Source organism: Exophiala bonariae (genome assembly GCF_035927105.1).
Source record: "Exophiala bonariae strain CCFEE 5792 chromosome Unknown scaffold_57, whole genome shotgun sequence".
Lineage (NCBI taxonomy): Eukaryota > Fungi > Ascomycota > Eurotiomycetes > Chaetothyriales > Herpotrichiellaceae > Exophiala > Exophiala bonariae.
In genome coordinates this window covers 1-26103 of record NW_027042532.1, presented here as the reverse complement: position 1 = coordinate 26103, position 26103 = coordinate 1, and the positions used below count along the sequence as shown (strand labels likewise).

The window sequence follows — 26103 nt, the reverse complement described above, 5'->3', positions numbered from 1 at the left end:
GCGGCAAACCCAGTCATATATTGCCGGGGTCACAGCCATCCCCAGGGCGGGACTTACACCAGCCGGACCATTAACTCACACGTTGAAGTTCATTCCATTAGACGTGGCAACATCAGGTCACATATTAGACGAACCCAGTCGATGTTCTTCGATCCACTTGGATTTGTCGGGGTCATCCATAGGGCTACTGAAGCTGGAGGGCTCTAGAAGTCTAAGTGCAATCATTACCTACATTGATATCCTCCAGGGGGCCTCCGTGCCTTCCACGTGACAGGGCCGGAGCCACCAGTTAGTTCTCCACCGGGGTATTGGTCCCAGTGCTCGATGAAATAAATAATGGGTTCGGCCCATGCAATTCAGGATAGACAGGGTAGAGCAGACTTGCAAATAACACTTGAAAATGTCCCTACTACACTAAACAGAACCATAGAGGGTAGGTGTGCTAACTAGCTACCGTTCAATATTGACTAGTAGTTGTTGTCGTCATCATTGTTGCCCGCCTCGCGTCTCTTCTCAGCACCGCGTTCCTGGAGCTTGTCGCTCTTGAAGAGGCCGCCGGCCTTCTCGAGCAACTTTCCTGTTGTCGAGTCCTTGTTCTTCGAACTGTTGTTGTTGTCGTCGTCGTCGTAGCTGGATCCTGTGTTTCCGCCCGCGCCATAGCCGCCACTGGATTGCGCGTCGGTGCGTCCTGATCCGAGACCCTGGAGGACGGGAATTGTGTTAGAAAAAGGGTGTGGTTATGGGAGTGAGGCGCGGAGATGGGTGAGATGACTTACATATTCATTGTCACGGCCTGTGGTTGCACCGCCAGTGGTATTGGAACTGCCGTAGGTGTCATCCTGGCCTGCTTTTGTCAGTTAAATTGCTACTGAGTCGTGACATCGAAGATCCAGGAGAAGTTCCAGTCTTGCGAGGATGGGTATTGGGAAACAAACCGAGACCACCACCAGTTCGGCGAGAGCTGGAATCGTCGTCACCATAGCTATTTCCGCCAGTACGTCCTGAGCTGCCAAAGGTATCATCCTGGCCTGCGTTTGTGTCAAAATGCTGATGAATCATGCCATCGTCCATCCAGGAGAAAGTCCAGCCTTACGAGGATGGGGAGTAGAGAGACAAACCTAGGCCACCACCCGTCCGGGAACCATATGAGTCGTCGTTATCTCGACCACTGCCACCTAGACCTCCTCCTCCTGTTTCTCGTGAACTCCCATACGTATCATCCTTCCCGAGTCCACCACCGGTGGTCGAGTCGTCCTGGCCGTAGCCGCCGCTTCCCACTCCTCCGGTACGGTTTGAGCTACCATCTGAACATCGCAAGAGAAGCGTCAGTCATTGTGAAGTTCTTAGATCGGAGTTCCTTTGAGGATATCTGGAGGCGCATCAGAAGAACTCAGACTTACAGGTGTCGTCAGAGCCTAAACCGCCGCCGGTACGTTCAGAGCTGTCACCATAGCCTCCTCCGGTTGCGCCGCCAGTACGTCCTGAGCTGCCATCTGAGCATCACGAGCGAAGCGTTAGTCGTTGTGAGTTTCTTTGATTGGCGTTGTTCTTGAGAAGATTTGGGGGGAGACGAGAAGAACTTAGACTTACAGGTGTCGTCCGAGCCTAGACCTCCTCCGGTTGCTCCGCCAGTGCGTCCTGAGCTATATGAATCATCGCCCAAGCCGCCAGTTCGTCCTGAGGAGTAAGAATCATCGCCGCCAGTGCGGCCTGAACTGCCATATGAATCCCCGCCGCCAGTGCGGCCTGAGGAGCCATCTATTGTTGATAAGCATCTAGCGACTCAGATATGGTGAAGGAAAGTATAGAGCAGGTCTGAGACAAAGGTTGACTTACATGAATCGTCTTGGCCTAGCCCACCCCCTGTGCGTCCTGATGAGTACGAGTCATCGCCCAAGCCACTGCCCTGTTGTCTGCTGGAGCCCTACGACTTGTCAGCGAGGAGTCCTGAAGCGCATGCTCCCCATGAACTCATGGAAGACTCACGTAGCTATCATCATTGCCACTGCTACCGAAGCCACTACCCTGTTGTCCACTCGAACCCTACGTCTTGTCAGCAGGAACTTCTAGCAGCGCATGCTTCTTGTACGCACGTAGCTATCATCATTATTGCCGCTGCCACCGTAGCCACTGCCCTGCTGTCTGCCGGAGCCCTGTGACTTGTTAGTAAGGAATGACGGCGCATTGCTTCCCGTGGACGCGGGGAAACCATACGTAGCTATTATCGTTATCGTCGTTGTAAGACATGACTGGCTTGTTGTAGCAGATACTTTCTCTTTGAGAAGAAACAGGAAAGATTCCGGAGGATTGAGATTTGCAGGAGAAGAAGATTCGAAGTACGAAAAGATTTGGCAGAAGTAAACGCAGGGAGAGAAGAGGCAGAAGCAGGATTTATGAAGGAAATCGACTTTCTCTGGTCACCTACCTCCCAAACTTGTCTTACCTAGTCCTACCTCAGCAGACACATGCTCTGACCATGCAGAACGAAAACCTACAAACCTGCTTGCTTGCCGTGATTGCCCCTCCATCGGTGAGGGCAGGTACAGAGAGAGATCAGAAGCATCCGACGACGTCACGTCACCTCATTCAGGCGCAAGAGTACGCGACTTCAGCGAGGGGACAGCTACCAGCTACCAGCTACCAGCTAGCTTCTGGTTTTAGATTGGCCCTCTAAAACAACCATGTACGGGTGTGAGCGCGCTTCAAGCCGCCATGAACCTGAGCAATGTCGTATGCGATGTACAAAGACGTAGTGAGGACATTTGATGGAACCAATGGCCTGGCAAGAGAACCCCGCGTGGATCCCAAACACGCCAGCAAGGGCACCAGATTTGTCGTGGGAAGAAAAAAGCTTGATTTGAGCTACGGCTTGTTGACAGATGAGCTAAGATTCGGGAAGTCTGGGAAGAGGCACGAAGGCGTCGTCATTTCTCGGTGCAAGATGGGTGACGGCGACGTGCAGTGGAGGGAGGGGAAATGGAGGAGTGGAATCGGTAACCCCGTGCTATTCAGCTCACGTTGCACGTTGGGTGAGAAGACATGATGCATGACATTACCCGGTTTCATTACTTCGTCTCATCTCCTCATACGAACTGTTGTCTGGATCTAATATGGAGAGTAAGGTTTTACAAAGAATTCAAGCGAGAGGTGAGAAGTTGAAGCGAGGCAGGTTTGTGAACTTGGTGTTGTGCTGCAGCAAGCAACCACTGCGGGCCTCGTGCCTTGAAAATCCAACCCCGCAATGGTGACATGTTCCCATTTCTCCCTCTTCTCCTTACTCGTAATGACGTGCAGCCATCCGTTGCCACACTTCTCGTCTCCTGCTCAGCTGAAGGCGAACTTCCGTTCAGGTTCAGGTTATGCACAATCCCAGCTGGAGGGAACATTCGAACCTGAGGCAGCGGGTCTGTTCTGCACCGCCTGGCGCTAGTCGCTTCTAGTGTAAAGACCATGTCGGTCTCAAATGGTCGAGACCGGACCTCGACTTGAATTAACAACAGTCTGGCGTTCAGCTTTCCAATTGTCGCGGCCATGTCAGAGCAGACCTGGGAACTGCCCAGTCCTTTGGGGTTTTGTCCATGTCCATGTTGCACTTCGACCATGTTATAGTCCACGGTATGGCCGTGACTACTGAGTAGTAGTCGACCCAGTGTGGCGATTTCTGCGATTGCATGTTGCCATGGGCTTTTCGAACTTGCTTTTTGCAGAACCCGAATCGATCTCAGCCATACTGAATCTTTGCTCCACTTGTGCTCCAAAATTTCAACACCCTCCCTCAAACTGCATGATGGAGGCGACCATTGAAATTACCGAACATATTTCGACTGCACAAATGTTAGTGCGAGCATAGACCCGATGCCTTTGGAGTTCGCCTTACCATGAATTTTTTGTGGAAGTCCGACCTCAAAAGATCCTATCCCATTGTCAGTTTCAAACCTCAGAAGATCAGGAGAATTTGGTGATCGTACATTGACAAATTCTTGGTTGCCTTTTTGCTCTGTGCCTCGAGCTTGATTCTTGAAAACCACATCATCGTCCCACCTTCGTTTCACATTGAAGGCCTTGGGATTGAGTAACGGGTTACCTAGTGCGATATCTTCCTCTCGTTGTTCTTGCGCTTGTTTCGATTGTTCGGCTTCTTCTCTGGCTTTCTGTTCTGCTCGTTCCCGCTTGATCTTCTCAAGCTCTTGCATTAGCGCAGCCGTTTCGTCTTCCTCTTCGTCGTCTTCCTCACTGCTGTCGGAATCTTCATCGTCGTCTTCGGAATCTGCATCAATATCTCGAGTTTCTTCCAGGACTCTTCTTCGTTTCGCATCAGGGTCTTCGTTCTCGTTCTCGTCGTCGCTTAATGAGGCTTCAAGTTCTCGTTTCGCAGGCTTGGGAGGACTTGTTGCAGTATCTACTGGAGTTCCCTTGGTCTTTGCGAAATGCGCAGCTTCAGCTGCAAGTAGTTGTGCTCGTAGGTCAACTGGCTCGGTGTCTGCAGCTCCTCCTTGACCAGGCTGTCTGGAAGTCGGTTAGGCCTGGTCCAAAAGCTTGTGAACAACTTTGATTACACACCTGACTTTGAGAAGAGTGTATGCTGGTAGTAATCTTTGATGGTATGCGACACCTCGCTGGGCTTCTTTTCCCCGCGCAGGGTCAAATGTCGGTCTGTGAGCTATAGAAAAGTCAGCTCGTGCGGATATGGAGCTGTGCTAGCTTCTGTACCTGTAGTCATGGCGAGGCCAAGCGGTTAAAAGGGTTCTGGGCCGGTTGAAAACAAGGGGATTGACGCCAAAAGTGCAAAGACGGGCTATGGGAACTGTAGCAGTAGTCGTCCAGAATTGCTCGAGAATTTAAAGAATTGTCTGCTCGAGTAATCGTTTGCCTTATTCTACGAGTGCCGCCTACGATGCACTTGGCACGTGACTATATTCTCTGGCGCAGTGTTGCGCAGTATTTGATACTGTGAAGCTTATGATCCGCAGACGCTGACTGGAACACTCATAAATCTCGATTGGGACTTTGTCGTTGTCATCCCTTCAACAACTTCGTGAATTGGCCAGTCTGCCTCGTACTGCCTTGGTGGATACATGGGAACTCATGAAAATATCCATGCTAATATTAGCAGCCAAACAACGCCTTGACTCTCCAGAAATACGCTGTGCCTAGCTGCAGTATCTCGGGAGTGACTAATCGCCAAACAAGTGTCAGAGATTACATACACACGATTAAAATCGACTTCGCAGTTCACTTGTTCTGGAGAAGGACCACCAACTGCTTCACGAGGTTTAGCGAAAACCATGGCTAATGCTTGTGATTTAGCTACTTTCACGTGTCGAAAACACGAACTTGTGGAGATAATGCTTGGGCCTCGTTGCTTGAGCAGCTTATTCGTCGCTTATGACATTGATCGTATGATCCAAGACTTCCAAACTCAAGCGACAAGGATGTTTGCCCAATTTGTGCCGAGACAATGTTTTTTGAGTTTGGTTCAGCCGACGCACGTAAGTAATGTTATTTCGTGTTGCTCACCAATCTCTGCGGGTATCTAGCCACTCAGTGACACAGAGATGATCCTTTCGGCTCAAAGTTCTTCACCAACTGCTGGATATGGCAATTTGCCTGTTCATACAGCCTCCGAATGACCACTCACTCGACAAGGCTGTATGTAGCCATCTCATCGGATGAAAATCAAAGTATATAGACATGGCCTGTCGCAGCGTGAGACGAGCATTGATCTCTTGCCGTCCATTTCACTTCAATATACACAACATCTAACTATTCTAACCACTCTGAACTTAACCTTGACAAACTGCAAGCACCCATCATGGCCATAGAGGCAAAGGAAATAGTACTCATCAGCGGCGTCAATGGTTATATCGCAGCACAAGTAGCCAAAGCATTTCTCGATGCAAGGTTCAAAGTCCGTGGAACAACCAGAAAGACGGCAAACACGAAATCCTTGACAGAGGGTGCCCTGAAAGCCGCATTCGAGGCAGGTGATTTCGAGGTCGTCGAAGTTCCGGATATCACCCTTCCAGGTGCTTTCGACGAGGCTGTGAGAGGTGTCAGTGCTATCCTGCATACGGCAGCCCCAGTATCGCTTAATTTTACGGACCCGGAACCGGTCCTGCATGCTGCTATCCAAGGAACTTCATCGATCCTGGACTCGGCTCTCAAGGCAGGTCCGCAATTGAAATCTTTGGTGTTTATGAGCTCAATTGCAGCTTTGATGGGTGCCCAGCAGCAACCACATACTTTCACCGAGGAAGACTGGAACAACTATTCTGAAGGAGAAGTTGCGAGATCGGGAAAGGCGGCGGGCAGTATCCATATCTACTTTGCGAGTAAGACTGCGGCTGAACGCACGCTCTGGGATTTCCAGAAGAAGCATTCACCATCTTTTGCCGTGACGTCCATCAATCCAGTGTAAGTCTACATTGCTTTCTGTTGACGGCCCTACTCTTATTCGAATCAAACTGCTGAAACTCCTTGCAGGCTCGTGACCGGACCACCCCTCGTGCCCTTCAAGGACGCAAACAGCATAAACGAGACCGTGCGAAACGTATGGGAAGTGTTTGCAGGGCTGGACGTCGCCCCGCCGTTTAATGCGCCCGGAACCTACGTCGACGTTCGAGATGTTGCCCGCCTGTTCGTCTGGTCCGTCCAACATCCCGAAAAGGCAGATGGAGAGCGTTATATCGCATATGGTGGCCCAGGAGGAATACATCAGATATCCCAAATTCTGCGAGAGCATTACCCTGAACGTCGTGATATCATCAAGGAGATTCCCGCTCCTGAATCGGGTGGAACCAGTATTGATGCATCCAAGGCTGTCAAAGCCACGGGACAGGAATTCATCAAGTTTGAGAAGAGTGTGTTGGACGCGGCCAAAGCCTTTGAGATCTATTTATAGTTGCTAGCTCAAGTATGATAACCTGGATATGGCTTTTAAATCAAAAGCAAGACCAGCCTCATTGCTGACTTTCTGAAGGCTATGCTTTTACTGTACCACGTAGTCACAAGTACCGAGTCCCTGAACTGGTGACCAGATTCTCCGAAGTAATGCCGGACACTCTTGGCATTTGCGAGCCTCGTGAGCTTCGTACAGCCTTGTGCAGATTTCCATCGTCATTGCAAAAAGTTCTGGGGAAATCGTGCGGTTTGAGTTTCATGCCATGAAACCCTTTCAGAAGCCTGGCATTGGTGAATAGCAGATTCTCATTAGTCTTCATCCTTCAATAATAATTGATCAAGCCCACTTTGGCGTTGTCAACAAGTTTTCCAATGTCCTTCGAGGCCAAATCTTATCCGCGACTCAAAAATCCTGACCCCAAACCAACACAAGCCAATAAACCATGCCTCGCGAGAGTGAGATCTCCAACATCCAACGCAGCTTCATTCAGAATGCTCTAAAAGAAAACGTTCGTGTGGATGGCAGACGATTCGACCAGTTCAGAGACCTGGACCTTGAGTTCGGTGATGAGTATGGCACTGTTACGCTCCGGTTAGGCAAGACTAGGTACGGCGTCCACTTGGCGAGACTGAGGGACCAGACATTGACCAGTGAAAAACAGAATCCACGTGCAAATATCAGCCGAAGTGACCAAGCCGCTGGAGGAGCGTAAGTTCGAGGGCGTCTTCACCATCACGGCGGAGCTCAGCCCCATTGCGTCTCCTGCGTTTGAAGTGGGCAGGTACGTGGCATTCATTGCTCTGGAGGTGTCTACAACGTCCCACAGAACTACGGGCTAATGATTCTGCAAACAGACCAACGGAGCAAGAAGTGATTATTTCCAGAATCCTCGAGAAGGCAATACGGCGGTCCAATGCGATCGACACCGAGTCATTATGTATCATTGCTGGAGCGAAGTGCTGGTCCATCCGGGCAGATGTACACGTGTTGGACGCAGACGGAGGCTTGATCGATGCGTCCTGCATCGCCATCATCGCCGCATTACGGCACTTTCGAAGACCCGATGTCTCAGTGGCCGGAGAGAGCGTGACTATCTACACGATGGCTGAACGAGTACCGGTCCCACTGAGCATCATGCACCATCCGGTCTGTGTCTCATACAGTTTCTATCTGGAAGGCGAGGTTGTCCTGCTTGATCCCACACGCAGTGAAGAACAAGTGCGGGACGCTGAGGTGGTGCTCACGGTCAATGATTTTGAATTATGTCAAGTGGCAAAGTTGGGAGGAAGGCCGGTCGATGCGCTTGTGCTGCTCAAGTGCATCAACACAGCCCTGGCCAAAGGCAAGGAGATCAATGGCATAGTGACCAAGAAGCTGGCAGAGGATGCAACGAGGCGTGATGTGGGTGGACTGATAGCTGAGTTGAGGGCGGAAAATGAGAGATAAATTATGCACGTGTTTCAGTTGATGGATTGTGTTGAACGAGCACGAGGTCGTTGGGTCATCCTACGGATACTGGCACTGGGAGCCTGCGAGAACATCCGGACAGATATTCTAGTACAATTGTGACTAGATAGAGAGAATAGCGATAGCCACAATGTGGAGAGCTGTCGTTCAATGAAAGGCAAGGTAGAGCTATCCATTTTGATATCAGTAAAATAAGGAGCCAAGTCAACTATGGATGGTGGTGCGTTGCACGCGGTAGAAGGTGGCAGTGTTCGTCTCAGGATGATCTATTTAAATACGATGAGAAGGGATTTTGCAGCAGGATGACGAATCTGACCTGGATCCCAAGGGACTAGGTGAAATTCACTCCTGTGATAAGCATTCTCAGTGGACAGAGCAAAAGCTGAAGAAGGTGGCTTCGTTCTTGGATTTGATGTCGGGTTTTGTTGGTTTAGGCTCCAGCAAAATTTCTAAGAACTTGAGTGTTCACGGAGACTCAGAGCGGATGTTATAATTTAGCTGTGGAGCGATCCAAAATGGGTGGTGTTTCGAGTGGTGGTTTAAGCACCGTTGGCAGCCTGAAACCACCTGGGCACCTTCTTTCACCTTGCCACTTTTACTTTTTGGCTGTCCTTTTAGGTCCCTCAGCCCTTTGTAGCTCAGCTTCAGCCCGGAGTTCAGTTTTAAGGGCTTTGCGGGCGCTAGAACCGTCACCCGGACGCCGAGACTGGCCAGTAAGCCCTTAGTTTGGCACTTGCACACAACTTGACTTCGCCTAGTGAGAACGCCTCCCACTAAACTCAAGTAACCCAACCACCTCCAGAGTACGGAGGGCTAGAGCCCGCAGGCTAAGTGCTACGGAGTCCCTCGTCCACCACAAGACTGAGTATCACAGGCACCGCATTCTTTGGTTGCAGTAACAGTAACGCTGACATCCTCAGTCTCCGCCCCGTCCCTACACCTATCCTTCCTGCGCACCACCACAACCTAAACCTCCAGCTCAATCGGACCATCACTACATACTCTCCATCAATCGCTGATGACTTCGAATCCCTTCTCATCCTCATAACCAGTTGGGTGCTTTGAGAAATGGCCGGGCGGCCGAATGCGCCTCCGACATCCAGCAACTACAATCAAGATCATCTCCTGGACCTGGGTAATCCCGCTCCCGTTTACAGTTCAGGGCAACGACCTCCTGTTGACGATTCCCAACTATTACACACATATAACATCGATGATTCAGATGAAGCCCAACCGAGACCTTCGACAAGTTACGATGACTTTGTTGGCGGAGGCAGGGCACCAGCCCCAGACCATGCGCAACAACCGATAGCCACAGGTTCAAGTCGACATTTCAATGCACCTTTCATGTCTGATGGCTCCAGAAATTATTCACAGACCTCTGACCTCCACAACTACTCGAAATATGGCGATGCTGATGATTATCCTGGGGAAGAGCCGGGATACAAATACTACGACGATGCTGATACCGCTGATGAACATATCCCCGGCGGTGGAGTGCAGGTTGTTGGACACCATGGTCGAACTCGCAGCAGCTTGATGTCTATGAATGGTATTATGGACAGGGCCAAAGGGGCCCTAGGAATGAGAGACAGCAACTACTCCGACATGAACTTACCTTTGACGGAATCCGGAAACAGAGCCAGAGCTAATACCGCTGGCACTGAGTCGACCTTACCTCCGCAAGAGAAGAAAAGCTTCAGCTTTGACAATGTCAAAGCCATGTTTGGAAGAAAGAAGGTCGACCCTGCTTCTCTCGGCCCCCGAATTATCCATCTCAACAATTCTCCCGTCAATGCCGGCAATAGATGGGTGGACAATCATGTTTCCACCGCCAAATACAATGTCGCCACTTTCTTACCCAAATTTTTGTACGAACAATTCTCAAAATACGCCAATCTATTCTTCCTTTTCACCGCGGTCCTCCAACAAATCCCCAACGTCTCTCCAACCAATCGATTTACAACCATTGTACCCCTAGGCATCGTGCTCTTGGTGTCAGCCATTAAAGAATTGGTGGAGGATAACAAGAGAAAAACATCCGACAAAAGTCTCAATGACTCTCGAGCGCAAGTTCTAAAGGGTTCGGATTTTGTCGACACCAAGTGGATCAATGTTGCTGTCGGAGACATTGTTCGAGTGGAGTCCGAGGAGCCATTCCCAGCCGACTTGGTCCTATTAGCAAGTTCAGAACCAGAAGGTCTGTGCTATATCGAGACCGCCAATTTGGATGGCGAGACCAACTTGAAGATCAAGCAAGCCATCCCTGAAACTGCTCATCTCGTCAGTCCAGCGGACCTGGGAAGACTCGGTGGCCGTGTTCGCTCGGAACAACCCAACAGCAGTTTGTATACATACGAAGCGACTCTGAGTATGCTAGGTGGAGGAGGCGGTGGAGAAAAAGAACTTCCATTAAATCCCGAACAATTATTACTCCGTGGTGCCACCTTGAGAAATACACCATGGGTCCACGGCCTGGTGGTCTTTACTGGTCATGAAACTAAACTGATGCGGAATGCAACTGCAACGCCCATCAAACGTACAAATGTTGAGCGAATGCTCAATCGACAAATTCTCATGCTGGTCGTGATTCTTCTGGTACTCAGTGCTATCAGCACAGTTGGTGACATCATTGTCAGACTGAGAGCCGGCACGAAATTGACTTATCTGTACTATGGCAGCTTCAACGTGGCCTCCCAATTTTTTTTGGACATCTTCACATATTGGGTCCTCTATTCCAATCTGGTCCCTATCTCACTCTTTGTGACGATAGAATTGGTCAAGTATTATCAGGCGTTCCTCATCAACAACGACCTAGACATCTACTTTCCAGATACGGACACGCCGGCTGTTTGTCGAACCTCATCACTAGTTGAAGAGTTGGGACAAATAGAGTATATCTTTTCCGACAAGACTGGCACCTTGACCTGCAATATCATGGAGTTCAAACAATGTACTATTGGTGGACTGCAATATGCTGGGGTGGTGCCAGAAGATAGAAGGGCGAACGGTCCAGATGATACCAGCGGTGTTCATGATTTCAAACAGCTACGAGAAAATCTCAAAAGCCACCCCAGTGCAACGGCTATTCATCATTTCTTGGCACTGTTGGCAGTGTGCCATACTGTTATCCCGGAAAGAAAGGATGAAAAGTCTGAAATCAAATACCAGGCGGCGTCACCCGATGAAGGCGCTCTCGTTGAAGGTGCTGTACAGTTAGGATACAAGTTCGTTGCCAGAAAACCGCGGTCAGTCATTATCCAAGTGGAGGGACAAGAGTTCGAGTACGAGCTACTCGCCGTGTGCGAATTCAACTCCACGAGAAAACGTATGTCAACTATTTTCAGATGTCCCGATGGCAAAATCAGAATATACTGCAAAGGTGCCGATACAGTCATCTTGGAAAGGCTGGCCAAAGACAATCCTATCGTGGATATCACCTTACAGCAACTTGAAGATTACGCCACGGAAGGTCTGCGAACGTTGTGTCTCGCGATGCGTGAAGTACCGGAACAAGAATACCAGACATGGCGTCAGATATTCGACAAGGCAGCTACCACTGTAGGTGGCAACCGTGCTGAAGAATTGGACAAAGCGGCAGAAATTATCGAGCATGATTTGTTTTTGCTGGGAGCAACAGCCATCGAGGATCGCCTCCAAGACGGAGTTCCAGACACAATCCATACACTCCAGACTGCCGGAATCAAGGTATGGGTTCTCACCGGTGATAGACAAGAGACTGCCATCAACATTGGCATGAGTTGCAAATTAATCAGTGAAGAGATGACTTTATTGATTGTCAACGAAGAGAATGCGACCGATACCAGGAACAACCTCCAAAAGAAACTAGACGCCGTGCGCAATCAAGCCAAATCTGGAGAACACGAGGTTATGGCTCTTGTCATTGACGGGAAGTCTTTGACCTTTGCCTTGGAAAAGGACATGGAGAAATTGTTCCTTGATCTGGCCGTCATGTGCAAAGCTGTGGTTTGTTGCCGTGTCTCACCCTTGCAAAAGGCTCTCGTTGTCAAACTTGTCAAGCGGCATCTAAAAGCCATTCTTCTTGCCATTGGCGATGGTGCCAACGATGTTTCCATGATTCAAGCCGCTCACGTCGGTGTCGGTATCAGTGGTGTGGAGGGTCTGCAAGCTGCACGTAGTGCAGATGTTGCCATCGGGCAGTTCCGATACCTGAGAAAATTGCTTCTCGTCCATGGTGCATGGAGCTATCAAAGAATCAGCAAGGTCATTCTGTACTCATTCTACAAGAACATTGCAATGTTCATGACACAATTTTGGGTAAGTCGAAATCATGTTGACTTTTGCTTGCCTTTACTGACCTCTTTCAGTACTCATTCCAAAACGCATTTTCCGGCCAAGTCATTTACGAATCATGGACGTTGTCCTTCTACAATGTCTTCTTCACTGTGCTTCCTCCCTTCGCAATGGGTATCTTTGACCAATTCATCTCTGCTCGCCTTCTAGATCGATACCCACAATTGTATCAGTTGACGCAGAAAGGAGTGTTTTTCAAGATGCATTCATTCTGGTCGTGGGTTGGCAACGGCTTCTACCACTCAATCCTCGCGTACATCTTCTCATCATACTTTTTCTACGAGGACCTGATCCTCTCGAACGGTCAGATCGGAGGCCATTGGCTTTGGGGTACGAGCAGTTATACCGCCATTCTGCTTGTCGTTCTGGGTAAGGCAGCACTGATCACCAACGTCTGGACCAAATACACCGTACTGGCCATCCCCGGATCCTTCATCATCTGGCTCATATTCCTCCCGGCATACGCATACGCGGCACCCAACATTGGGAAAGGATTTTCGACCGAACTCGAAGGCATCATCCCCAAAATGTTCACCTCACCAGTCTTCTACGCGATGTGCCTGGTCCTGCCACCGGTGTGTCTAATCCGAGACTTCGCATGGAAATATGCCAAGAGAATGTACTACCCGCAAGCGTACCACCACGTGCAGGAGATCCAGAAATACAACGTGCAGGACTACCGGCCGCGCATGGAGCAGTTCCAGAAAGCCGTGCGCAAGGTCCGGCAGGTGCAGCGCATGCGCAAACAGCGCGGCTATGCGTTTTCGGCCGGCGACGAAGGTGGCCAGCAGATGCGCGTGCTCAGTGCGTACGACACCACACTGCAGAGAGGCAGGTATGGTGAGATGATCAGTAGTCGGGATACCGCTACTTTCGGCTGACCGTTGGCTACGGGCGCTGTTTTTTTGTTATTCTTGATTGACTTGCATGCTTGCTTGATGCGGAAACGGGGAAACGGGAGCGGGTACTGCCCAGTGTTCTGAATCGAGCGTCTCTGTGTGTGCAGTAAGGAAATGTGTGAAAGCGATATGAATAGGTATGACGATGAACTGAACACGTGTGTGTCCATGGACGAGTATGTTAAGTGCCGATGTATAGCTCCCTCTCGAAAAGATTTTGAACTCTGATCTGATCTTGCGTCTGGCCTCTACCGTGCGTTTGCAGCGTGAGTTGTTTCTATTTTCACTCATGAGTGCTAGAATTTGACAGCAGTTCGTGAGGAAAGGGGGATCCATCCACTATGCGGATGTTTTGCGTCCCAGTGGGTATGCATGCCTCAATAAAATGCCAGTGCGAGGCGAGGCCTCCCCAGAATAATCACCGGGTGGGAACCCCCCTTGAGCCTCATTATTGTGCATACAGGCGAACCTGCCGAGTAGGTACTGTCCACATGTATCTAGTACTCACCCTGTCATCATCGCCCATGTATCCGTACATAGCGGGAACGAAAGATCTATCCGCGTATAGAGGTCCTTTCCGTCGTACTCGGCTAACATGCAGGTGCATGATGACCACGGTCGTCTCGATGATTGGACCGTATCTGGCTCCCTAGGCTACATTGGATCGAAGCACAGCCTCGCGGAAACGAGGGTACCCCGTAGGATGGTGTTGGTCGAACCGTTGTCTCGCTTTCATGTGTCGATATTTGAATGGCTTCCTATGTGTATATGCTACCTCGTGCGAACAGCCTCTTGGTCCTTCGTGGTGGATGCTAGCCTTACCCAATCATGCGCGGCCGAATCAGTGGTGCCTGGCGGTTTCGCCAGGTCCTCTCCAGCAAGAGCCGCACCATCGCGTCCGTTTGCTTTGGATGGCTGCATCTACTCTGTGAGCCGGTCACGTACAGTTGACTTGTACGCTATGGTATCTGATATTGCACTGCCACTGCTGCAGACATAGGCCTGATGCTCGCGAGGCTGTGGTGCCCTGTGCCTCGAGGAGTGGCTCCGTATGACGAGGCAGCCGGTATCCGCGTATTGCAGTCTGCAGGTAATGTCGCTCGCAAGTACTTCGGCACCCTGGTGAAGGCTGTTGCTCTGTTGGTGTTTCCCGCGGGTTATAAAGTGTTTCTGAAGTTTCTGCTTTTTGTTTCTGCTTATAACACGACCCTCGCCGACGTCTTTCTAGGACCTTGGGATTGGAAATCATCATCTCATTGTCAGAGCGAGACTTTACTTTCTTCTGCCTGTCAGTTCTCTTGCCAGCTCCTTTCATCGGCCACAGGCTTTCCACTAGTCCCTCACCGTGTGATACCTACTAAAGCGTCACGAATCTTCATTCAGCATTGAGAATGGGACGAACTTACTGCGAGAATGGAAAGCTCAACTTATACGAGTATGAGCCATCGATTGTCGCGGCCGTCATCTTCGCCGTCATCTTCGCCGCTCTGACTGCCGGCCACGTGTTCCGCATGATCAGATCGAGGCAATGGTTCCTGACTGCACTCGTCGTCGGTGGTGGATGTAAGTCCTTGCTCCTGGATTTCCCTGCACAATTGGGGTTCACTCTTCTAATCTTCAAACAGTTGAAATCGTGGGTTTCGTCATTCGCATCACAGGCCACAACGACCCATGCGTCAGGATCACTTATATCCTGCAGACGGTCTTGATCCTCATTGCGCCCGCTATCTTCAGTGCCACCATCTACATGATCCTCGGGCGAACTGTTCGTGCCATCCAAGGCGATGCTCTCTCCCCAATCCGACCGACGCGGCTGACCAAGATATTTGTGGCTGGAGATGTCCTGTGTTTTTTTGTTCAAGGCGGAGGCGGTGGAATTCTGTCGAGCGCAGACAACGACAAGACAAAAGCCAACTTGGGCAAATACGTCATCCTGGCCGGTCTAGCTCTGCAGATTGTGCTGTTCGGACTGTTCATCATCGTCGCGCTGATCTTCCACTCGCGCATCCGTAAGCAGCCGACGCCGAAATCAACACGCCCGGAGATCCAATGGCAAACGATGCTGCATGTGCTCTACGGTGTCAGTCTGTTGATCATGGTTCGAAATCTGTTCCGTGTCGTCGAGTATGGTCTCGGGCGCGATGGGTATCTGTTGTCACATGAATGGCCACTTTATGTGTTTGATGCAGCGCTCATGAGCCTTGTCATGGCGGCACTGCTCTGGTGGTTCCCTACCATGATCCGACCAAAGGAGGTCTACGGAATGGACGATCTGGAGCCCAGGCCCACTGTGAATGGTAGCCCTGGATATCAACAATCGCCTTCTCCAGCTTCTTCTCACCAACCCCACTTGCAGAAGTAGCATAACCGCTTTCCATTCATTGTGGCTATGAATCTGCGATGTGCTAGAGAAGGGAGGTTAAAGATTGGAAAATGCCATGTCACCGAGATCAATCCAATCTATCTGCGCAGTGGCATGAGCAAGGCGTTGGAATGGGGGAGGACCAACCTGGCAAACCCTTTATGTAGAATTGGATATAAATTAATTCTATGAAATCAGCAATTTTCGAGAAGCGGACAGCTCGCGAGGATTTTGCTATCCTTGACCAGTATTCGTACCTGGAGAAATCTTCCAGATCAACGGAGATGACAGCCGAGAACTTTGCAAGTCTAGACCTGCAATGCTATGAGAGTTGCGTCCAGACCAGCGTACTTCGTGTTCCGCCATGTGGTGGTGGCACACGCGGGGCCCCTGAGAAACTGAAAGTCTTTTTTTCACGGGACCGAACCTTGAAGGTCATTCCGACTTGTTCTTATCTTCCGAATAAAACTCTATGTACTTGTTGATCCGTATCGCTCTCAGGCTGCCTCATGTCTCTGTAATCATCAAGACACTCTTAACCGTTTCATAGGATGTGTTTAGCAAGACCACCCCTGGTTGTCGGTGCACGTGAGTTGCTGACTTCAATATGACAAAGCCACAGGCGGTGCCCGCCTCTTTTTTCCCCACGGCCAACTCTTCGGCGGCAACAGGCACGACATCAGATTCCCATCATGAACTCTCGGATCACCCAACTGAGATATCCGCAATCTTGGATCCCTTGAACTCCAACAAACCTCTCATCGAGTTCGACCATGCCCTCCGTCACTTCTGTTATGGAGACGAGACAACTGCGACGACGGTGGATGCCGTTGCTCCTCCGCAACCAGAGGCTTTCAACGATCCCTACCTATTTCCTTACCTGTCCCATAACGAGTGCCTGCGTTTGACCCTCCTCTGGTACTACACCAGACTCATTACCAAGAACCATGTCTTGATGTCAAAAATACAGGGGCTTCTCACCATTGTCCAGAAATTCATGGGATGGGAGTTCGCCCTCGTCGGGTTGGTTGACGAAGCAGTCTTTACTAGACTGGCTGCCATAAATATGCCCCTGGCAATGCTACCTAGAAGAGAAAGCCCATGCTCACATACCATCAATCAAGCACCCGGCACCGTCTTCTCCATCCCCAATATGGAAGCCGACTGGCGCTTCAAGTCCTCCCCTTATGTCGCCATTGGCGGTTTGCGCAGCTACGCTGGAACGCAGCTCCGAATCAAAACAGAAAGTGGTGAAGAGGTGGCCCTTGGTTCTTTGTGCATTGCTTCCAGTTCGGTACAAAAGCCACTGAATGAAGACCAGAAATCATCCTTAGTACGATTTGCCGAAATCATCACCATGGAGCTCGTCGATACGTTACGACAAAATCGGATCCGAGAAAAAGAACAAAAGTTGGAACTCTTGCTGAAGCTGAAAGAAGCAACCGATATCTCGGAAACGGACCTTAAAGATCGACTCATCGCATTGATCCAATCCTTTTACCCTGATGCCTCTGTAACAATACAAACCTCCCAAGAGCACGCTGTATCTTTAGGCGGAGATTTGAAGATCAACTTTAAGGCTGTAAGAGCCGGTCTTTGGGAGGATACTGCCCTGATTTATAAATTGATCCAGACTTTAAACCATGCCAAATTACATTCCAAGCAAACGGTCCGTTCAATAGTGGGCAAATGTGGACATTTCAATGTCTTCGTGGTGGTTGCCTCTTGCAATATCCAACATGTCTTTGACGACTATGATGCCTGGTTCATCGAAACATGCGCCCAAATCATGACTGATTCTATCCATCGAAGAGAGCTCCAGGAGGCCTTACTCGCCAAAGAGGCTTTTTTGCGTGGCATTACTCACCAACTAAGAACACCTATTCATGGACTGCTTGCTTCCAGTGAATTACTCGGAGAAGTTTTGGCATCTCCAGGAATGTCCACTACGACGGGTCAAGAACTACAAAGATCCATTCAAGAATCGGCTTTGGCACATGTGGGGACAATCCAACAGTCAGGAATTCAACTGATGGCCACCGTCAACGATTTACTCAAATTCAACTCCTGGTCTCGAAATATGGCTAACGACCTGAAACCAACATTATATGATCTTCATCTCCTGGAAAAGGATGTCATGGATCGCCTGCGAGAATCAATTTCGGAACCTCTCAATTCCGATGTCATGTTATCTTTTGAAGTAAGATTGGCCCCAGAAAGAGACCTGGTCATGATTGACGCCGGCATTCTCCAAGACGCTCTCCAGCCACTTATTGTGAACGCGTTGCAGGCAACAACATCTGGTAGCATTACAATCAGAGTGTCTGCAGGCTCAGAAAGCTCAACCTTGCAATTCGAAATTCTCGATACCGGTTCTGGCATTCCGTCCGCTGATCGCGCGCGGATTTTCCAGCCTTTTGAGAAGGGTTCGATCTCGATTCACCAAAATGGAGTAGGACTTGGTCTTACATTGGCAGTTAAGGCGGCACACCTATTGGGTGGTGCGATTCGTCTTGTGTCATCGGAGGTTGGGACAGGATCTCATTTCCTGATCGAGATTCCAGACTTGGTTTTTGTGACGAAAGAAACTGTGCCTGAGAAGTATCTCGAAAATGAAGACTCAGCGCAGCGAAATGCGACATCACAGTTGCAAGCGAGCACCATCAGCACGGAAAGTGACCCAATCCCAACCCTCTGCTCACTTACTCTTACAACTCAAATTGTCGGGAAAACCCCTACATCACCAAGAGCTCTTCTGGTAGACGATAATGCCATCAATCTTAAAGTCCTCCGAATGTATTGCGAGAAGAGAGCTATCCCATATCTACTGGCAACAAATGGACAGGAAGCAATTGACCAGTTCAAAATGGCCCAGGAAACTGATACAAGTCCAATAAACCTTATATTAATGGACCTCCAAATGCCTGTCTGTGGTGGGCTAGAAGCGTGTACTTCGATCCGAGCGTTTGAAGCCGCCAATGCCTTGCCCCCATCAAAGATTTTCATAATCACAGGTCAGGATTCACGGAATGATCGTCTTCGCTCGGTGGAAGCGGGATCAGACGAATTCCTGGTCAAACCCGTAAGTCTGAAGCTTCTAGACAAACACCTCGCCAAATACAATTTTAGATGAACCTCTCGCAAAGGACATGCATATGTTCCTCTGCTACTACCTCTATCTTTTATTCTGCCGCTCATCTGAGGATTGAACCCAAGTACCGGAATGACACTTCTCGGCATGGTGTTTCGTATGTGGGTACACGATCTGGACGTACGAGGATTAAACGAGAGTGCCTATCATGCTCAGATGTCTCTCCTGCTGTGTACACCTCGGAAGCGGAGTTGTGAAATTGAAATCAAGACCAACCGGGAATGATTCGACAGTTGAGCTCGACATAAACGCGAAGAGCCGCGAGCGCGGCGCTTAGATGGGTATCTCGATCTCCGATTGCTCAAGCATAGGCGCCACCCCTGTCGGACGAATGCAGGTACCACTTTCTGGACAGATATTCTTCCGGCGCCATTCCTTACTGGGCAATCCATCTCAATTGGGCGACGGATCCACAATTTCTCGACGAGGCTCGCGCATTTCGCCCTAGGCGAAGGTCCCATTGAAGGTCAAAAGCCACCCACCTGCACATTCCCCGCGTCGAGATAATGTTGTCTTGAGATCCTGACACGCCTCAGAGGCAGGTGGTGCACAGGCAGAAGAGTTCTTTGGCATGCAACTGGCTCGAGAGGCATTCCAAGAACAGACCAAAACTTGCTCAAACAGTGATGCGTGCAACAGAGTAGGCTTATGAGCGGAGACTCCATGCATCATTTGGTCGGGAATGAAATTGCTCAGGCTGTGAAGAGCGACACACATTATGTCTCTCCGAGAATAGCAGTATTGCAGACAGCAGAGCAAGGGTCTGGGTTGAGCCTCTGTCTGTGGTTATAAAACCAGGAGACATGCCTTCTCGATTGTTATCAACTCACTTACTACAATTCTGTCAAACTTCAACTCAAATCGACACTAGCAGAACTTTGGAATTGCCACACGATTTCAACTCAAGAGGCCACCATGTCCACCGCACCACTTGATCTCAGCAAGCCTAATCGACCCATCGAGGTTGGAGTTCTCCTAATGGGAGGGTATGCCAATCCAATCCCACAATCCCACCCAGGACGGTGACAGCTAACATGATGATCGAACTGCAGCACAACTGAGATCCTAGACGTTGCCCCAATCGATATGCTGTACTCATTGTCCCATCAGTGCTTGGACGATTGGGATGAGAAGTTCATTGACCCGAAACTCAAGGCCCAGGCACTTGACATGAACTTTCATTGGGTCAGCGAGAAAAAGGTCCCGACCAAGCTGACTGGAGGTCTTAACATCACTCCAACGGTTAGTGTTGGCCAGCTAAACATTATTATTGTGCCTTGGTATTATACGCAGCACTTATGAAAGCGCATATTTCGTATTGTGAGATCAAATGTACTGAGAAACGGTGCTCCCCATTATAGGATGACTTTACAACTTCTCCACCCCTGGACATCGTCATCATGGGCGCCCATGACTTTAAATACACGCCCAACGAGACGGAACTAGCATACATCCGCAAATCCTATGAAGGCAGCAGCGCTTTCATTGCCATTTGCGGCGGCATCCAAGCACCCCTGCAAGCGGGTATTCTCAAAGGTCTATCTGCAACGGCTCCCCGACCACTTCTCCCGATCGCGAAGCAGTTATCCCAAGACACCGAGTGGCACGAGAAGCGATGGCACCAAGATGGAAAAATGTGGACTAGTGGCACTTTGCTCAACGGCAATGATCTAATGGCAGCCTTTGCGCAAAAATATTGGGGAGGCGATGAGTCTTTGGCCCAATGGATGGTTCTTACTGGTCATTGGCCACAACGTGATGTCAACTACAAGGACGCCGTTTCGCCTCTCTAGATGGGCAGGTTGAGGTGAAGCCTTAGGGTCCTCTTAACGACGAGGAGGAAAGGAGAAAGTCAGGGTCTTAGGCAGGGGGGAATGGTCAAGTGGAGGAAGGTAGAATAAGAAAACATACAGTATAGAAATTGACGCTCATTATATGGTGTAGGAAGTCTGATAATATCCCATGGGTTTTCTATCGTAATAGGACTAAGAAGACAACAACTTCACGTCCAAGTTGATAACCCACATACAACATGTCGGTCTTATCGGAAATAAGATTATGCATGCCAAGACATGGTCCTTTGAGGCCACTTGACACTCACTGACTGGACATGCATCCAACTGCCAGAGTCTCCCTCAACACCCATTTCCCCCTCCCATCACCGACCACCCCATCCAGCGATGCATTTGTTCAAGTTCCTGGCCTTGACTGCGCTGACGCTCAGCTCCGCGGTCACCGCCGCGAAAAAGGGTGCCTCCGCCTCGTCCAGCAAGTTCGACACATACCTAGGCAAGCAAGCGTCATCCGCACCTTTCGAACTCGACGAGAAGGCATACAATGACCTGACGGTCGCACCGCGGGACTACTCGCTGGCCGTGCTGCTGACGGCGCGGGACGCCAAATATGCATGCAAGATCTGCCGGGACTTCGATCTCGAGTGGAAGATCATTGGCAATAGTTGGCAGAAGGCGGATCGGAAGGGCCAGCATCGTGTCCTGTTCAGCACCATTGATTTCGATAATGGGAGGAATGTATTCATGAAGGTACGTCAGCAGAAGCGATACCAGATACTGGGATTACATACGGACTGTCTCGACTGTGTTAAGATCTATCATTCCTAACTTTGCACTCCAGCTCCAACTGCAAACGGCTCCAGTCCTACTCTTCTTCCCACCCACAGTCGGCACAGGTGCCAAACCCGACGGCTCGCCCGTACGCTTCGATTTCCTAGGTCCCCAGACCGCCGAGGGCGTGCACAGCTGGATCCTACGACAACTGCCTGGCGGAGACTACCCAGGTGTGAACCGACCGATCAACTACGGGCGTATTGGCGCAACCGTGACGATCCTGCTCGGTCTCTTTACCTTCATCACCGTCGCATATCCCTATATCCTACCCATAATCCAGAACCGAAACCTCTGGGCTGGCATCTCTCTCATTCTCATCCTACTCTTCACCTCCGGCCATATGTTCAACCACATCCGGCGAGTGCCGTACATCGCGGGCAATGGGCGCGGTGGGATCAGTTACTTTGCGGGCGGGTTCTCGAATCAATTTGGCATGGAGACGCAGATTGTCGCTGCGATGTGTGAGTTTCAATACGCAGAATTTCCACGAGGGTGTGGTTTATACTAATGTTTTCTCGCAGACGCATTACTGGCATTCGCAGCCATCAACCTCGCCCTGCGCGTACCACGCATCAAAGATTCTCGAACGCAGCAGGTCGCCGTCATCATCTGGGCGACCGTGCTTTTCGGCATGTACAGTTTCCTGATGAGCGTGTTCCGCATCAAGAACGGCGGGTATCCATTCTGGCTTCCACCCTTCTAGTGGTAAAGGCTTGTGTGTGTGCGCGCCACTCGAAGGATGATAGCAGGTCGCAGGCCCAAAGCTCATAGTAAGATTGGCCCCTGCCGAGCTGTCTCGATCCCCCAGCATTATTCGGGAATATTCTTTTTTCTCGAGACTGAGCCGAGTAGAGCCAAGACCGGGGAGATCATCATTCATCTGTTGGAAGTTAGAGAAAAGCGGACCAAGGGAAACTGTATGAACAAAAAGCGATGCAATTTTATATAGAATGAGGGCCTATACAAACAAGCTATCCCTCTGGCTGGTTTGTAGGTAGGCAAGAGGCCGTGAGGTAAATGCAACGGAATGGGAAATGGCTCGCTAGCCGGGCTTCGACGAGACGAGATCTGTTTCTTCCCCCAGATAATGATCCGAAAGAATCAGACAGATCTATTCCCTACCTGAAGCAATTCCAATCTCAGCATCATGAATGCTGCTACTCTTTTTGGTCGTTCGGTTATCCGTTCATTGGTTCGATTTGTCCTTGCGTCATGTTCGGTTGTCAACACCCCCTCTCTTAGCGCTTTCCATGCAGACGTCGTGATGGGTTTTGTTTTTCAAACGATCGATTCTTGATAGCCAACAGATTGAAGGGAAGGGGATTGACAGTGACGGTGACGGTGACGGTGCGATGTGAATGTATTTTTATAACGAGTACCTAGATCGGACCGCTACAGATACCACTTTAATACCGATTGAATAGGTAACTACGTGAAACTTCACAAAGATATGAAGGAAAATCTTGTTTTTGATGAGCAGTACTCGGTAATCTGCTGCCTCTAGTGTACATCTAGCTAGTGTTTCTCGATCAGTTTCGGTCTTTGAGGAATGAATAGCTTCCAGCGCGACAGGCCATGTGAAGTAAAGATCGAGTCACGAAAGATACCGTCCATGCAATCTCATCACGAGTGAAAATGTCTTGACCGTACCCCTTGATGATCTCTCGTTCTATTCGAGGTCAAGACCGTCCAGCACGCTCTTGGAGAGGACATGCTATCCTCCCAAGTAGTGACTTGGCTCCTCGATCCGTCTTGGCGAACAAGCATGAGGAAAGTGGAGAGATAGTCGCTGCGACCTGATTGCTTCCTCAAATCACACCTTGACGAAGCAGAAGGCATGGTAAAAGCCAACCGCCTCCTCTTCCTCAGGACTCAAGATCTTTGGACCACCCTCATATTCTACCACACGCATCCTGACGGCCAGCTGCATCAGTTCTTTGTTTCCTCTCTCGGACTCAAAGACCTCGGGGAATGGTTTGCGATAACGCTGTTCAAGATTGAATCCCTCTGCAATAGCACGGAAGGCTTCCCACGGAACGACAAACTCCGGCACATCGACTGCCTCAGCCATCCAGTAGGTGTATTTCCATGAGAATGGGGGTCGGAAACCACCATCTGCCTGTAAAGGACGGAGTGGGTCATTCGGAAAGCGGACGTTGTAGATGGAGTTGCCCCAGGATGGACCGTCCTCAGTTTCACCTTCTTCTTTCTCTGCGTTCTTGGATTCACCGTCAGGGGCGTCTCCTTCCTTTGCTTTCTTATCTGCAAACCATTTCCTGATGCGTTCTGCAGAAACATCGCTGTTGGGAACCACCCCAAGGAAGCGACCTCCCTTCTTCAAGCTGCCGGCAACGTTGCGTAACATCATCCTCACATTCTCTTCTGATTCGAATGCATAGTGCATGGTGAACATTGCAGCAACCACATCGAATCCACCGCCACCCCAACGACTAGGCTGGCCACTGCCCGCATTAGGATCGATGCCCACCTCTCGAACAATTGGAACATCGCCAATCCATGCACCGAAACAGTCTTGGGGAACAAAGCGAGCATCAAAAATAGGACGGCGTTGTCGTCGCATTTCTTGATACCTTTGACGGGCTTGTGAGATGCTGGTCTCGGCAGGATCTAGTCCGACGTAGAGGCCAACCTTTTGAGGGGCTTGCTGCCATTTACCTAGATCACCTCCTTTTCCACAACCAACATCTAGTATCAGTAAAGGCTTTTGCTCTTCTGGTTCTTTGGCTTCCTCTCCCCATCCCAATTCTTCGACCTCTTTTTTCTCTTCGGCACTGAATTTATGAATCAAAGTGGACTTGATCCAATTGTTGAAGCTCCGTAGTCCTTTGATCTTTGACTCGTTTCTGCGCCAATCCCTGCCGCGCTCTTTCACCCATTCAGGGCGTGCATTGTAAAATTGATTGGAGACTTCTTGAACACCGCGAGAATTGGACAAGGCTGCCTGTTTCGCCTCACGTTCAGCTGCAAGTCGCTGTTGTTCTGCAAGGACATTACGACCTCGACCTCGAGCACCGCCAGGTCGAATTATCTCACGAGGAGGAGAATCACGAATGGGTGAAGGAGACCTGCGACGCTCTCGTGGTGGAGAACGGCGTGAATAGGCATTGTGGGGCGAGCGACGTCGTGGAGAGCGTGATCGACGTTGATAATTGCCATTTCTTCGGCGATCTTCTGGTTCAGATCGACGACTGTAAGCCGATGGAACACGACTCGCCGTTGAGACTTCACCCTCTTCTCTTGGTTTCAGTGGAATACGAGGAAGATCCGCAGGAACCCTGGGGGGAAACTTCTCGCGCTCCATATTATTGTTTGATGGCCTGGGCGAATTCAAAGCTCTTCTGGAAGGTGAGGTAGATGGCCTTCGCTTCTTGGAAACGGGAGAATTGGTGTGACTGGTGCCGTTTCTGTCTCGCCTGTCTCTCACTTCTCTCTCACCGGATGCTGAGCGTCTTCGCTTTCGGCCTTGATCACCTGAGGCTTGGTTATTGGGTGGACTCGAAGTCGTGGTGGTCGTATTTGGGGCTGGTTCTTCGTCCACTTCGGCAATGGCGTCTTCAGGAATGGTATTAGGTAGTTCTTTGAAAGTGTCTCTGGCAGGATCATATGCGACGGAGGAGCGTCGCCGGGCTGGGACGCCGCGAGGGGGGTCGGACATGATAGGCGAAAAACGATCGCAAGTGGGTGTTTTTGTTGAGTTATGAAGAGGGATATTTTAGTAAGTGTTGACTGAGGCTGAGGTCAAAGTGGTTGATATGTCGAGGTTAGTTTCATTGTCTGTAATTGATTCGATGATCGGGACAGACTGAGGAAAGTAAGAATCTGGGGAGCGCGACAAACGGCACTAATTCACATCAAGCTAGTGGACTGCACTAATTAATGCCAAGACTCTAAATCGTCACGAAAGAGCTTCCTAACCTATTATATACTCGTACCTACAGTATGTACCTACCTAAGATATCTACTCCGTAAGTCCGCATCTCGAGCGCAATTTATGGGTAGCACTCGCTTGCACCTTGGTTTGCAATCATATCTACTGGCCGTGTATATCTCTGCATCCATATGGCTAGATCTATGGTCAAACCTATGGTGCCGTGACTATGTACCTCTCAGACTGTCAAACCAGGCAGGTTAGGCTGAAACAGGCCTCGGGTGCTTCTCAGGGTGTCATACATCTGACCTCGATATCTAGTATTCTGCGCCATCGTCAGAGCTGCCAAGGGTGCCTGGCTTGGACATGATCGTTCTTGTCCCCCCCCCCCCCCCCCGGGGGGGGGAGGACGACCAAGCGGCCGTAAAACAAACTAACAGGTAGTGCGTCCTTTCCCCAAAAATGTGTGGGG

The 26103-nt window shown here is 50.1% G+C and overlaps 10 protein-coding genes across 10 annotated transcripts; 7 read left to right on the top strand and 3 right to left on the bottom strand.

The window, feature by feature from the left end:
• Positions 1–467: 467 nt before the first annotated feature.
• LTR84_011415 (uncharacterized protein) lies at positions 468–2247 on the bottom strand (the record flags this gene model as incomplete). Its single annotated transcript, XM_064854947.1, has 10 exons — positions 468–701; positions 777–844; positions 936–1028; positions 1119–1304; positions 1401–1493; positions 1591–1758; positions 1837–1924; positions 1987–2043; positions 2094–2153; positions 2215–2247. The coding sequence occupies 10 exons, from the start codon at positions 2245–2247 to the stop codon at positions 468–470; spliced, it is 1080 nt and encodes a 359-aa protein (XP_064699941.1).
• A 1559-nt stretch (positions 2248–3806) lies between these two features.
• On the bottom strand, positions 3807–4720 carry CWC15 (complexed with cef1p; the record flags this gene model as incomplete). Its single annotated transcript, XM_064854946.1, has 5 exons — positions 3807–3824; positions 3878–3913; positions 3969–4506; positions 4561–4660; positions 4711–4720. The coding sequence occupies 5 exons, from the start codon at positions 4718–4720 to the stop codon at positions 3807–3809; spliced, it is 702 nt and encodes a 233-aa protein (XP_064699940.1).
• A 1092-nt stretch (positions 4721–5812) lies between these two features.
• On the top strand, positions 5813–6901 carry LTR84_011413 (uncharacterized protein; the record flags this gene model as incomplete). The annotated part of the gene is made up of 2 exons (XM_064854945.1): positions 5813–6414; positions 6484–6901. The coding sequence occupies 2 exons, from the start codon at positions 5813–5815 to the stop codon at positions 6899–6901; spliced, it is 1020 nt and encodes a 339-aa protein (XP_064699939.1).
• Positions 6902–7343: 442 nt separating this feature from the next.
• Positions 7344–8347, top strand: LTR84_011412 (uncharacterized protein; the record flags this gene model as incomplete). The annotated part of the gene is made up of 3 exons (XM_064854944.1): positions 7344–7507; positions 7563–7682; positions 7756–8347. The coding sequence occupies 3 exons, from the start codon at positions 7344–7346 to the stop codon at positions 8345–8347; spliced, it is 876 nt and encodes a 291-aa protein (XP_064699938.1).
• Positions 8348–9436: 1089 nt separating this feature from the next.
• On the top strand, positions 9437–13584 carry LTR84_011411 (uncharacterized protein; the record flags this gene model as incomplete). Its single annotated transcript, XM_064854943.1, has 2 exons — positions 9437–12667; positions 12718–13584. The coding sequence occupies 2 exons, from the start codon at positions 9437–9439 to the stop codon at positions 13582–13584; spliced, it is 4098 nt and encodes a 1365-aa protein (XP_064699937.1).
• Positions 13585–14993: 1409 nt separating this feature from the next.
• LTR84_011410 (uncharacterized protein) lies at positions 14994–15964 on the top strand (the record flags this gene model as incomplete). Its single annotated transcript, XM_064854942.1, has 2 exons — positions 14994–15165; positions 15228–15964. The coding sequence occupies 2 exons, from the start codon at positions 14994–14996 to the stop codon at positions 15962–15964; spliced, it is 909 nt and encodes a 302-aa protein (XP_064699936.1).
• Positions 15965–16571: 607 nt separating this feature from the next.
• Positions 16572–19097, top strand: LTR84_011409 (uncharacterized protein; the record flags this gene model as incomplete). Its single annotated transcript, XM_064854941.1, has 1 exon — positions 16572–19097. The coding sequence occupies one exon, from the start codon at positions 16572–16574 to the stop codon at positions 19095–19097; it is 2526 nt and encodes an 841-aa protein (XP_064699935.1).
• Positions 19098–20030: 933 nt separating this feature from the next.
• On the top strand, positions 20031–20908 carry LTR84_011408 (uncharacterized protein; the record flags this gene model as incomplete). The annotated part of the gene is made up of 3 exons (XM_064854940.1): positions 20031–20101; positions 20168–20357; positions 20477–20908. 3 exons carry the CDS (start codon positions 20031–20033, stop codon positions 20906–20908), a joined length of 693 nt encoding a protein of 230 aa, XP_064699934.1.
• A 387-nt stretch (positions 20909–21295) lies between these two features.
• Positions 21296–22445, top strand: LTR84_011407 (uncharacterized protein; the record flags this gene model as incomplete). The annotated part of the gene is made up of 3 exons (XM_064854939.1): positions 21296–21658; positions 21750–22203; positions 22264–22445. The coding sequence occupies 3 exons, from the start codon at positions 21296–21298 to the stop codon at positions 22443–22445; spliced, it is 999 nt and encodes a 332-aa protein (XP_064699933.1).
• A 1110-nt stretch (positions 22446–23555) lies between these two features.
• LTR84_011406 (uncharacterized protein) lies at positions 23556–25418 on the bottom strand (the record flags this gene model as incomplete). Its single annotated transcript, XM_064854938.1, has 1 exon — positions 23556–25418. One exon carries the CDS (start codon positions 25416–25418, stop codon positions 23556–23558), a length of 1863 nt encoding a protein of 620 aa, XP_064699932.1.
• Between the last annotated feature and the right edge of the window lie 685 nt (positions 25419–26103).